Source organism: Uloborus diversus, chromosome 4, assembly GCF_026930045.1.
Source record: "Uloborus diversus isolate 005 chromosome 4, Udiv.v.3.1, whole genome shotgun sequence".
Classification (NCBI taxonomy): Eukaryota; Metazoa; Arthropoda; class Arachnida; order Araneae; family Uloboridae; genus Uloborus; species Uloborus diversus.
In genome coordinates, this window is record NC_072734.1 from 75,826,088 (window position 1) to 75,840,519 (window position 14,432).

General features: G+C 33.5%; 1 protein-coding gene across 1 annotated transcript in view; it reads right to left on the reverse strand.

The window, feature by feature from the left end:
• Window positions 1-9,836: 9,836 nt before the first annotated feature.
• Window positions 9,837-14,432, reverse strand: part of LOC129220306 (lon protease homolog 2, peroxisomal-like) — a 58,756-nt gene continuing 54,160 nt past the window's right edge. Inside the window, exon 19 of the mRNA XM_054854704.1 lies at window positions 9,837-9,975. Coding sequence (XP_054710679.1) covers window positions 9,865-9,975 — 111 coding nt within the window. The 3' untranslated portion in view covers window positions 9,837-9,864. The remainder of the gene's footprint in view (window positions 9,976-14,432) is intronic.

The following is a 14,432-nucleotide window of genomic DNA, read 5'->3' on the forward strand; positions in this document are numbered from 1 at the left end:
TTTTTGCAGTTCGGACAACATTATATTAGTAGCAAATCAGGCTTTTTTAAAAACATTTTCCCAACTATGTCTTTTTCTCTGGCACATATAGCGATATAGCCATGAATGTGCTTTAAAAAAATGATTTTGGTACAATGTCTTTTTCTTTTTTTTTTCTTTACCTTGGACAAGGAGGGTTTTCAGGAGAGTTATACAAGGACCTCCTTTGGTTGAGGGTAGAATCCCTCAAATTTGAGGGGGTCCAGGGGTTTCTCCCCCGTAAATGTTTTTGGAAAATGTATTAAAAATTCTGCATTTTGAGGTCTTAGAAGAAGTAATTCGAACTACAAAAACATCAACAAAAATAAGAGAACAAAATACAGATTTTTTTAAAAAACTTATGCACTCTTTTGCAAATTAAGGGAATACAAAAGAAAAATTGCTCTTGGTTCAACAAATCGTTGATATTTATCGACAGAGAGGAAGAGCGAGAGAGAAGAAACGATATGACACACAGTCTATCACTTGCTCTCATCGACTTTTGGTTACATATTTTATTTTTCGACCCATTAGTTTTGATTATCCCCTCTACCCACCGACAAACACAACGCTGAAACAATTGAAAAATTATCTAGATTAAACAATGCATAAAATTCTCTAAAAGAAATGATGGAAATATTTTAAAAAATAGGTACTAATGAGAAAGCAACACTCTAACCATTGAGAAAGTTCACCTCAAGCTGTAGCCTGTTTAGCTTATAGGAAAATTCAACACTGATTCTAATTAATACAGTGACACAGGGGAACCCCTCCCCCCAAATAAATTTAATGGCCCTGACCTCCCTAGGTGGGCACCCTTGAGTGACCTAACAGTGCCCCTTTTAGACATTTGATGAGAAGTGCTGCCTGCGTCCAAAATGTTTTCCCAAATTAGGCAACCGTTTTTAGCCTACTTTCCCAGTAAAAGTCAGAAAAAGAAGAAAAAAGCATGAAAGAAGGCTTAATGCATCTTAAAAATGTCGCGAAAAAAAATATCAAAAATAAATAAAATAATTAAATAAATATAAAAAATTAAAAATTGGAAAGTAGGGTATTGAGATGGGGAAAAATGTCTGTCGGTGTGTCTATCGATCCGTCGGTCTGTCTCCCCTCTAATAACTTTTGAATGAATAGTCCGATTCGAACAAACTTTTTTTTGTTCGAAAGATCTCGGCAAGGACATCTCAGTCCCATACTTCACTTTTTGATTTGAACTATTTTTTGTTCAATTTTGAACAGTTCAAAAAAAACTTAACATTAGCGCCTACGGGGAAACTGAAAGTCAATGTAGATTCCGTACTTGAAGGCAGATTTATTTCAAACAAACTTTGTTGGAAATAGCTATTGACGCCAAACTCCAGACTCTGACTCCGAGAATTTAGGGCACCTGACTCCGAATCCGACTCCTATGCCCGACAATTAATCAGACTCCGACTCCCCGACTTCGACTCTGACTTCGTAGCTTTGGCAAAAATTTATACACGGAGGTCAAATGATTGACTCCGATTCTTGGATAGTCGTCTCCGACTCCTTAATCGCAAAATGAGATTGACTCCGACTCCGCAGCTATGGTTTTAACTGTGAAATAATTATTGTTGATATGACTTATTTTTATTTTCACTCTCAAGTTTTAATTTAGGTATTCAGTTTTAGGCGAATCAACTCGAAGTCATTTATTTATGTTTCTACATAAAGATATGCGCAGTCGTTTTTTTTTTGACAATGACAAGTATTTTATTCGCAACTCCAACGAACTATAGGGGGCACTGCAGTCACTGTCTAATGGCCGACTGAAAAACTAAAACAAACGCATGTGGTAACGAAGAAAATGCTAAAAGTGTTGTGATTTTTGTTCGTATGTATGATTTTTTCGCTTTATTCATTTGAAAAGATTTTTCAAAGTCTTTTGGTTATTCTGACCCATATAGAAAGAGATTAGAAACCAAAAAGTATTACGAAAGTAAACAATTAATGCAGAACACAAAGTAAGTTGTTCTGAAGCAGCCATTTTCACGATGTTGAATTCGGAATTCATAAATTTTTGGTTCACTTCGAACGGCATTTTCATTTTGTACCGTTTTTTCTATACATTAGTACATATTAAGTTCAGTTTCGTGACATTTCCGGCATTTGTTGACATTTTTGTCACATAGTGCACATACGTGGCAGACTGTCAAGAGTAACGTTTAACACTAGATAATTTATTTCTATGACTATATGATTGAATATCCAAAGAAATCATGCATTTAATTCATTCGTCATGGAAATGATTTACCTGATATGCGAAATCTTGTCAAGATACATTATTCTTTCACACAATTTTAAAACCATAACCCTATAAACAGATTTTTGGCGAACTTTTATTTTTTATTGTTCAAATTCTTAACGTTCTTTCTGGATTTTTCAATCTGTTCTGCGATAGATATTTTCAAGAAAATTTATTTGCATACTGTCTATTTCAGTAGGATACTGTAGTAACAAAGGTTATTTAAATCATTTATGTGGAATTAGGTTAAGGAAAAGTGTCCAGTCAATGTTGTTAAGTTCGTTTTTTTTTCATCGAATTGAAAAAATGATATGTATTCAAATTCACTCAGAACAAAATAAATAAAATGTGTACTCACAGTTTATATATGGTGGTAGTTTTCTTTTCAGTTGATTGACCATTATTTCTTTTTACTTATCGAATTCTGTAATCTTACTATCATTTTATTCCACTCATGATAAAAATTAAAAATGGTTTAACTAAAAACACGAAATCTCGCCAAGGCTACTTCGCTCGCACAATACTAAAACTATAACCCTAAACAAATTTGGCGAAACCTTTCAGCTGAGAATAAAAGGAATAAAGTAAATTCTTTCTCGGTTAAACATTTTGTTCTACGATAATATATTCAAGAAAATATTTTGCATACTGTCCATTCCAACTAAATGTTGCTGTAAAATATGGTAAGTTTAATTAATTTAAGATTTAAAAAAAACCCATATTCTTACAAATTCATACAAAACAATAAAAAAATTTACCTGGTATAACGTTATCCAAGTTTGTTAATCCAGAGTTTTCTTGTGTTAAGGAAAACTAACATTATTTTGAGAAGCTCGAGAATACTACTAAGGGACGAATTAATTTCTGTAGCTGAAAGCAAACTAAGACACATCGATTGCGTTAATAAATACTCAGAACAAACTGCCTGTGTTTATGTCAACAGACACACGTGGAACGCAACGTGGCAATGTTTTAGTTTTATTTGCAGTTTTGTAAATCACCGCAAGGTAGCGTATTCGAGCGCTGGAGTTCCGAATTGATGTGACATTTTATTGTTTTTATTTATTTTGGTAAGTGCATTAACTCATTAAAAAAATATTTTTGGCAACAGGGGAAAAAGAAACGATTTTTTTTGTATTTGTTTTATTTTAATGAGCTTTTTATTATTATTATTATTTTTTCGTTTTGAAAGCTGTTAAAGAATTCTTTTTTTTTTTAATGGAAAAAAGTGTATTAGCTGCTTTGTTTAAAAGGTGCTGCCATTTTATTTATTTGTCCTTTTTTAGATGAGTGAGGAATAATTTTATTCCTAGAAATTAGCTTAAAATGTTTTAAAAATATGTCTGAAAAAATTTGCGATTTTAGCTATTTTTGAGAATATTGATCAGGTACTAGAAAGTAGTATGGGTATACGGGAAAGTAGGCTCGTTTAGTTCTAGACGGAACTTCTTGTTACATCTTACAAAGTATAAAATTAAGCGTAATACATTGCAGCGTAATGTTGAAGTATTAAGTTGTGCAGCTAACAATGGGCACAAATAAAAATGCCATTTTCATAATTGGAACATTCCTCATGCCACCACTCTTGGCTTTTACAGCACTGGATCCATTCATCTGTTGAATGGTCACAATATTCCTCTGGACAAGCAGGGCATATTATAACACCATCCTTTGAAGTTGATGCAACTGGATTGCTTGGCACAAATTGTATAGGCTTGGACGCACAGGGACTTAGTTCGAGTTGTTTTTACTCCCTTTTTAGCTTTACGGGATTATTTTCCCTTTTTTTTCTTTAATAATCTATTTTTTTTCCTTCCTTTTTTTTTTCCCCCTCCTTGTTCTGACATTTCTCTGATGGATGTGCTTGTAAGAATGTTTGAGCTGAGTTTTCTGCTTTTTCTTTTTTTCTCGTATTGTGTTGCTTTAGGCAATGCATTGAAATCAGAAACACTAACAGGGTTCTTTGGTGCATCGGAATTAGCAATTGCCGTAAGTTCTGCTTTCTCTGGAGGATTTATAGGTATGTTTTCTACTATCAAGGTCTGAGTATTAGCACTATTATTCTCAGTTTCATCACCAACGAGTTCGTCATCTTGCCCCGCGTTTCGGCCCGTCATCGTGCCCCAGACTGCCTGTTTGAATGGATTCGTCTCAATTGCCATAAAGGATGGCGATTAATTGACATTCATTCATGGTAATAGTTAGTATTTAAACTAAGTTACTTATAATTACTAAAGAAACACGAGAAATCTTATCTGTATCTATAGCAGAGCTTATTTACATATGCATAAAAGTTAGATCGTGGCAACTATAAACAATCAGAGTTCTAGAACTAACACAAATATGGCGATTTCTGCGTCTCTATACTATTTCTCAGCAAACTGCGAATAGGAGAGCCAGTGGTATTCTGTTGATGCTGTTACCGGCTAGAAAACGGAAAAATTAAGGTATTCGTCATCTTGCCCCGGTCTCCCCTACACAGCAAGAAACTGATTCCAAGAGAAAAAGAAAACAGAAGTAAACGGGCCACAGCATCCGAAACCGCATGCGCGAAAATAACTTTTGCCATAGCCTACGAGGATGCAAACGACGTTGCATTCTCGTCATTTATTCTTGTAGGCTACGCTTTTACTCATTTACTTCAAGATTCGAGCATTCAATGTCGGTTAGTGGTTGCCGCTGTGAGGCTGTGTATTAGTGGGAGTCAAGAAATGCTAAATCCATGCGGTGGAATTGCAAGTTGTGCTCATTTGTTTTCAAAAGCCATTCCAACTAATGAGGACGAAAAGTTACTTCACAGTGACATTTGTAATCGGCCAATTCTAAAGCAATTTTTTGCCACAATCTTCATGATTTCTGTGAAGGAACTGCAAAACATTTTCTAAATTGACATGATTAACATTGTGGTCCCGGATTAGTCAGATTAGTCAGATTGACTCCATTCATTCATTCAACCATCGAGGTGCAAGGAGTAGGCTAATAAGTGTCATGTTCAGAAGATATGAAGCAAATCGCACGAAGTATTTGAAGAAAGGGGACGAACCCTATCAGGTGTTCGAAATTCAGATGCAGAATTTGGAAGATAAATTTTTTATGAAGATACACCTCACTGACCGGAAAAAAAGCTATGATTTATATGTACACTGGCAAAAAATGAGTTGGATACGTTTTGAAAAACCAACGACTCATAAAAATTCAAGAAAAATTTTTATGAGACCTTCAGAATACAGTGTTTTAGCAAAAGAGGCAGTTGTCAGAAATTTTTTACGTTGAAACAGCGGTATGAAAAACCAATCCTCGACTGTCAGCAATGCGCGATACACCTCCTCTAATGGTCTAGAAGTCCTTCATCTTCAAATAATTCGGTCTCTTATGTGTAATTTTTGGATAAATCCTTTTGCGAGTGTGTATTATTATTATTATTTTTAATTGATAGCTAGTTGTAATTTCTTTCCGAGAGACGATACACTGTTAAAAAAATTTCCTGAAAATAACGGAGAAAGTAGCGGCAGCAAAGTTGCCGTAAATATTACGTTTACGTTCAATGACTTTCCGTGATTTAACAGAAGTTCCATTTCTTATTTCTCCGTAGTTGTAGTTTTCCGTTTATAAATATCCCGTGACTGAACGAAAATTCCATTTCTTATCTTTCCGTTCATTTACGATCTTTCTGTGTTTTAACGGAATTTACGTTCCTTATTTTTTCGTTGCGATATTTTTTCCATTTCTCACTTTCCCGTATTTAAGTAAAAAGATTTTATTTTCAAAAAAATATTTAAAAAGTTATATCAAGTATGATCAAGTATATTTCCCAAATTAGGCAACCGTTTTTAGCCTACTTTCCCAGTAAAAGTCAGAAAAAGAAGAAAAAAGCATGAAAGAAGGCTTAATGCATCTTAAAAATGTCGCGAAAAAAAATATCAAAAATAAATAAAATAATTAAATAAATATAAAAAATTAAAAATTGGAAAGTAGGGTATTGAGATGGGGAAAAATGTCTGTCGGTGTGTCTATCGATCCGTCGGTCTGTCTCCCCTCTAATAACTTTTGAATGAATAGTCCGATTCGAACAAACTTTTTTTTGTTCGAAAGATCTCGGCAAGGACATCTCAGTCCCATATTTCACTTTTTGATTTGAACTATTTTTTGTTCAATTTTGAACAGTTCAAAAAAAACTTAACATTAGCGCCTACGGGGAAACTGAAAGTCAATGTAGATTCCGTACTTGAAGGCAGATTTATTTCAAACAAACTTTGTTGGAAATAGCTATTGACGCCAAACTCCAGACTCTGACTCTGAGAATTTAGAGGCACCTGACTCCAACTCCGACTCCTGTGCCAGACAATTAATCGGACTCCGACTCCCCGACTTCGACTCTGACTTCGTAGCTTTGGCAAAAATTTATACACGGAGGACAAATGACTGACTCCGATTCTTGGATATTCGTCTCCGACTCCTTTATCCCAAAATGAGATTGACTCCGACTCCACAGCTATGGTTTTCAGTGTGAAATAATTATTGTTGATATGATTTGTTTTTATTTTCAAACTAAAGGAGCTCAGTTTTCGGTGAATAAACTCAAAGTCATTCATGTTTCTACATAACGATATGCGCAGACGATTTTTTTTTTTTTTTTTGACAATGAAAAGTATTTCTTTAAGTTGACATTTTATTGTTTTTATTTATTTTGGTAAGTGCATTAATTCATTAAAAAAATTATTTTTGGCAACAGGGGAAAAGAAACGATTTTTTTTTTGATATGATGTATTTATTTTAATAAGCTTATTAATTTTAATTATTATTTTTTCATTTTGAAAGCTGTTAAAGAATTTTTTTAAGGGAAAAAAGTGTGTTAGCTGCTTTGTTTAAAAGGTGCTGCTTTTTTTTTAAGCATCTAATTTTTTTAAGATGTGTGAGGAATATTTTATTCCTAGAAATTAGCAAAAATATGTTTGAAACAATTTGCGATTTTAGCTATTTTTGAGAAAATTGATCAGGTACTAGAAAGTAGTATGGATATACGGGAAAGTAGACTCGTATAGTTCTAGACGGAACTTCTTGTTTCTTTTGAAACAACGCTAGAATTAGTTTCATTTTGTATCACTGAACTTAAAACTCAAATCAATACATATTTTTAAATGTTTCATCAAACTGAGCCGTTTGCCAATGTTTAAGTTTCGAACGCTAAAATGCAAGCTTTTTTTTTTTTCTTTTTTTAATTTTTACCCCTTGTCCATTTTACTAAAGTTCTGGTAATCTTTCAAAAATAAGCATTTTTTTTTTTAGCTACAGTCGATAGAGGGTTCTGAAGATAAGGACAAAACAAAAAATTCTCACTTCGAACTTGCAAGATTGAAAACTTGTAATCTCTAGGAGAAAGAGTTTCTTCAAACTAAAAAGCTTTAAAAAAAAAAAAAATTAGGAAGAAAAAGGAAAAAAGAAAGAAAAAACAGTGGTGGGAGGGATTTTTTTTTTCTTAGGCCCGCTTCGCGGGCCCCTATGCATGCATAGGCTTGCCCCCCCCTTCTCGACGGCCCTGTCTATCCTAACCTATTGAAACTTTTTCCAACATCTGGTCTACCACAACGCTAAAAAGCTTGACAATCATTGATATCTTCTGGCCTTTCATCACTGATCAGACAAATGCCATATTAGGGATAAAGATGTTGTTCATTTATCAACAGCCTATGTAGATGCAGTAAATTTAAATCCGAATGACCTTGAAATCAATCGTACATCCCTCAAGAGAGCAAGAGAAAATCTTCGAGAGGAAAAATCAAATTTCATGTATTTAAATTCAGATTTTGCAGTTATTCAATGGAATACAAAGCTACATCAAGATGTAACTAAAAAAAGAATGCCGATAGGCTTACCGTGGTAGCTTCAGGTCCAAATGTTGAATAGCTACTCAGAATTCCTGAGCTTGTAGTACACTGGGCCTTTCCTGTTCCACCACAAACATAGCAGTACTTCTCGTTGATAAATACTTGGTTTTTGGAACTGTTGCTGAATTCAAATATTTCCTTAAAAATACAACAGAACTTTTCCCCAATCCAATACAGTAGTCCCTCGTTATATCGCTTATTCGGATATATTGCTCTTTTCTTCTGTCTCCGGAAACATTCAAGTCTGAAAAAACCTTTACTTTAAATTTGAAACCATTCATGAAAACATGTGGTATTTCTCAGAAAAGGTTTCTTTCTTTATTTTGTCAATGAACAAAACGAAGATGCGCCTGTTCTTCTGAATTCGCTGGAAAAGCAGCAGCAATTCCTGTTATAGAAATGTTTCCCCACAGAATATTTCAGTTTAAGATAGCTTGGAAGCTACTAGACATTTTCTTTTGTGTTCATAGGGCCTTTACAATGAGTGAGAGAAAGCAGCAAGTGTCATACTGACCAAAGTAGAAGAAAACATATGTCCTTCTGTGACTGCCTTTTAAAACAGAAAAGCTTTACACTTGGTTGCACAAATCGGGATTTGCATCCAAGAAGGAAGAATGAGGATGAAAGAAATTATGTAAACAATCTGGTTACTTTTACTTTTTACGTCCTTTCTACAGCAAATCGAGGGGATGAAAGTCTATTAGGAATAAGAGTGTATTGGAATACTCACTCTTATCTTGTGGTAGCTAAGAAAGATCATCTTCATTCGCCATTTTCCCTATAGGCAACGTTTATGCCTATTAGGAGCCCTATTCCTGACTGATTTTGTGCTTTTTATTGACACTCAAGCATTTTAAGAAATTTTTCGTTCGCAAAACAGTTTTTGCATGACCCTCCCCCCCCCTTTACATGGTAGTCTGTATCCACCCCCTAGTGTCTCTACTTATTCTACGATTCAGAACTTTAACCATGCTTTGTTAGCCCCCAAGAGCACTCCAAAGTTGCGAAAAGGTTTTTTGCAACTTTGGTCAAAGGTAATGTTTTCAATTCAATTTGTGAGACTGTTTTACTATGTTTCAAAAGGTTCATTTAAGCAATTATTTTTGTTTTATTGACAACAGTTATAGTTTTAAATAATTTTGTGCTGTTTCTTATTCATTATATTTCTAATAGCATTTATTTTATCTTCAGAAATTCAGAAAGAGATGAAACACCTTCAAATGTACCTGTTATGACAATACCTTCAACAAAAAATTTAGATACTAAAACAGATAAAACGAATGAGTTGGCTAATAAATTTTCTTCCAAAAATCAAACGATTGTGAAAGCTCCTAGCAAAATACTAACAGTAAGTTCCAGTATGAAAAATCTTGATGAATTCACATCAAATAAAAAAAGGAAAAAAACATTATTGGAAAATATTTTGCAAGAAGAACAAAAGGCTAAAAATAAGAAGAAAAGTTTATCAGACTTTTTAATTTCATTGTAATTATGTGATAAAATGAAATGTAAATAAATTTTTAAAAACCATTTTTATTTACACAAAAATATTTTTCTCAATATACAAACAAATAAACAATTTGACATCATCAACAGTAAACTTTATGCTTGTACAATACAATTGAGCAAATTCACATTCATGATGAATCAATATCTTTCGCAATAATAAATAAAGTGTTCAATTGGAATTCATTCTTAAAGTTTGCTTTTTATTTCCATATTTTTTGAAGATATTGCAAATCCTCCTTCAAATGCTGCTTGGAGGACATCATCAACATGAGAACACAAATGAAAGTTCATGTCATTCTGAAATGAGCAAAAGAATAAATTCAAAAAAGAGTATAACAATGCTGTTAAATTAAATATTCATAATTTTCAACTGAAATTTATTGCTACATGAGAATTCCTTGAGTAAAATTATGCAGGGTTATTCATAATTCACTCTTGGATTTTGATGCGTTATAATAGGAGGGGTTCTCAAAGTAGTGACCATGGCATCCTCTGGTGCCGTAAGGAGAGGCGAGAGGTGCCACGAAGTGTACATGGTATTAATATATTCATATAATAGAGACAGACTAGGGTGCCGTGAGAAAATCATTGTTTTTCAAAAGGTGCTGCTAATGAGAAAAGTTTGGGAACCCCCTGTGTTACAACTTTGAAAAATGATAAAGTGCTCTCAGTAACGCTGATAATAACATTTTGATAACAGTTAGCAGGAACTGGACTATTTCGTTTATGTATGCCATGTGACCATGAGAACACACATGAAGCACCTGTAAGTGTGGCAGGTGCATGGTTGCATGTGGTACATGGTTGCAGTTTGCATGGTTGGTATGCAAATTTCTTTTCATTACACTACAAACTCTTAAATGAGAATATTTATACGTTTGAAAAATGTAATTAACTTTTCAGAGAAAAATGTTATCAAACATTTATTGATTATATCTAATTTATATCTATTAGGGCTGGGCGATATACTGTCATATATCGATGCATATCTACTACCGCAATAAAGATATTTAGATTTCTATCCATCCGATATATTTTTTAAAAGGAATATACGGGACTTATATAATTACAGAGAAATTAACTTAAAAATACATAATCATTCATAGCTCTGTGGGTGAGTGTTTGAAATTTCAATATATTTTCTGCGTTCTTCAAACAGTTAATTTTGAATAATAGTAAAGGGGAACAATTCACAAGGTCGCCAAAGGTAAATGTGGGTCCCTTTGTCAGTTAAGTCTTCGGATCCCCTCCCCCTATAAAGTTTTCAAAACTTATACTACTACCATTCAGAGCGGGGGTCCTTCCAAGGATCCCCACTCTCTTGCTGACAAAGCTGACATGGCCTCTCATAGGCCCATAAAAGTGAACGTGTATTGGTTAAGAAAGCATCCTAATGCAACAATTAAAAATGAAAAAATTGAGGTATTACCATGATTCATAGTTCAAATTAAACTATTGATATTGCGCTGAATAAAATGTTTAAGAAAAATACTGAACAGAGATATTTTTATTTAAAATAATGAAAAACTAAAAAATCCTAATAAGAATACTTATGTCGCACAAGAGGGAGTGCAACTCAATTTTTTCAGTTCTGAACGAATACAACTTTATTTTCGATGTTAAGAGGAAATATTACTATTAAGATTATTTATTACTAGCATTCCCGTATCCAGCATTGCTCGGGTAATGGAATCAGCAGGGGTTAACAGTGCTTGGTGCACCTAGTTTCAAAAATCCCCTATAATAATTATTACCTATATTTTTTTTCTAATTTTGGGAAGATCCCGGGGCCCCTGGACTCTTTATGTATATGCCCTTGTCCTTAACCGATCTTTAACTGTTATTAACGATCCTTTTAAAGCATTGATAATCTTTGCAAACACAGGCCATCCACATTTTATTGTTATACCTATGTTTAAGCAAGAACTTCTTTGTATACAACATTTTTAGTTTTTTTTTTTTCTGGTGCTAAAATTATTAAGTTGCTTGATGAACTGACTTTGGAGCAAGCTACATAAAATTGGCCGTGTTGAAAAAAAGTCTTCTCCTAAATTGATACCCGTTACTTTTAATGTCTGTCCTTGTGACTTATTAACAGTTATTGCAAAGCAAACTTTTACAGGAAACTGCACTCTTTTAAATTCAAAAGGATAGTCTGCGTGTGATGATGTTCTTAAAAACTTTGTTTCTAGTTTTGAAAAAATGAAAGCAAAAGACAGAAAGATTATTATTTGACTTGAGAAAAGCCTCGAAGAATCACGTGAGAAACAAATACAATATCAAATTTAAAATTCGCTATCGACAAAAAGTTGAGACGAAGTACTGAATAATGATTTGAATGGAGGAAAGCCTCTGAAAATAAGGAATTTAAATTACAATGATAGGTTTTAATTTCACAGAAATTAAGGGGTTTTAATTAATTTCTCCTGAACTAATTGATGTTTCAAAAAATCCTTTCTTAGTGAATACTTTCGTAATCATGTGGACATGCCTGCCAAATTTCAACTCTGAGGCTTCAGCGGTATTGGCTGTGCGTTGATATATATATATGTGTGTGTGTTAGCTCAGGACATTGATTTTTATATATTAAGATTAAGAGGAAATTTACGCAGATGTGGCAATGCAAACGGATGAAATTTTCCCCTCTTTCAAAATCCAAACTCCTAAAAATCGCAGATTACGCATAATCAACTGCATTTTGGCGTGCTAATAATTGAGCTTGGGCCATTTGAGACATTATATGCGATTGGTTCCAGAGCTCTTTCCAAAAGTAAAGCAATTAAACTCACCCAGTTCAGAACGCAATGGAAGAAGAGCTTTTAGGAGTGACAAAGGAGGTCAAAACCAACGAGGATACCGACGTTGGTAACGCACAAACAAAATCGTTCACATTAAAAATTTTGAGCCATTCCAAGACAATAGAAATGATTTTTCTGATTTGTTAGTGAAGGAAGATTCTATCATGGAAATGACGCAAGTGATCATGGATGCGTTAATACTCTGCAAAGAATTTCTGCAAAAACTCTGCAAAGAGAAAATTCTTAAGGACTGAAGAAAAAAAATATAGCCAGCTCCTCTTTATAAACAGAAGACAAAATTTATTTATGTTTTCTTTATGCATAATGTGTATAAAAGTCAATATAAGTACACATTAAACTTATTATACAATTAGTCATCACTAAAATAAAGTATTTTGTTATCTATGGAACCAAACCCCTATTTTAACACTAGTATTAGGCCTCAATTTACGTTGTTTCGATTTATGCAGCATTTCCGTGGAACGTAACCCCCAAGTAAAACGAGGGTCTACTGTACATCTTGGGAATGACCAAATATGGCGGCTACACCATATTTGGTCATTCCCAAGATAATTTTAATAAGAAATAATTTTTTAATTTGTAGCATGAAAACAATTTAAAAATAATAAATCTTCATGAAACTACAACTCAGTTGAAAAGTTTTTAGCACATTTGTGTCCAGAACAATGAGGATAAGATTAAGTTTTAAGAACAAAATTTTTCATTTCTCAAGAAAATTACATATTTAAAATAAAAAATAAAATAACAATTTCCAGCACATTGTGCATTATTTTCATTAGTTTGGATTTAAAAGAAACATCCAATTCTGCTTTGTTTTTCAATACTTAGGCATTTAAGCATTGTGTCTATTTCAATCTTGTGAATGACCAAAACTGGCGACTATGTTTCACACCTAGCTAAAAAGACTTTTCAATCAAAAAACGATTTTCCCCGATCGATCCTAGTATCCCCATGCTTGTGCTTCCGAAGCAGTAAATTGCCCTCTCCCCTGTTGTGTTTGTGCATAATTCCTGTTCACCCGAGGAATTTTTTTCTTGAGAACTATTGCGGAGCAAAAATGGCGACTGCGGAAGTTTTTTTAGGATCGCCACATTTTTTTTTATCACCAGCGTTATTTTCCCTCAAAATTTATAATTTTTACAGGAAAAATTGATAAAAACTAAGATTAGATCTCATGATACCAAGTTCCCTGGAAAAAAAAATTTTGGGACAAAATTTGAAAATTCCCCGACTTTTCCCTGACATTTTTAACTATGTCATTTTTCCTGACAGTTCCAGGTTTTCTCGGAGCGTACAAACCCTGTTCTCTAGTTAACGGCAATCAGATATTCCAAAAGAGCTGCTTATTCCTCATTGATGGCAAAACAAAGTGAATCTTAAGTTTGTTTTCGTACCAAGTTATTGTCTCTAAGGCATCTAATAAATGCATCTCTAGCAGTCTATGAATATTCGTGTCACTTGGCCAGTGTTGTTGAGACCGATCTCTCAATACCTTTTCATTACTTTAATGTATGTAATTCAGAAAATTTTACAATGGCAAAAGTTTTAAATTTTCCAACTTCAAAGCAAATCATTTTTTTAGCTATTGAAAAAATAGTACAAAATATAAATATAGTGCCTCAAATCAAACGGAACCATGTACTGTTGTGACTTGGATTTTTCAAGCCTCTACGGTTAATAGTGATACTCTATGAGGTTATATCTCAAACTTTTTACATTTACAAACTTATGTTCTCGTTTCCCCCCCCCCCCCACCACAATTTTATTTCTCTAGTTTTTAGCAGCACATCACGATTAGTGAATCTCTGCAAATTTATTATATACTCTGCATCATTTGAGTCTTCAGTAATCCAAGTTAGTACCAGTCTTGATCAACTTGATTAATCGGACTCCACATCATATTCAATCACATAAGGATACATTATACATAAATTA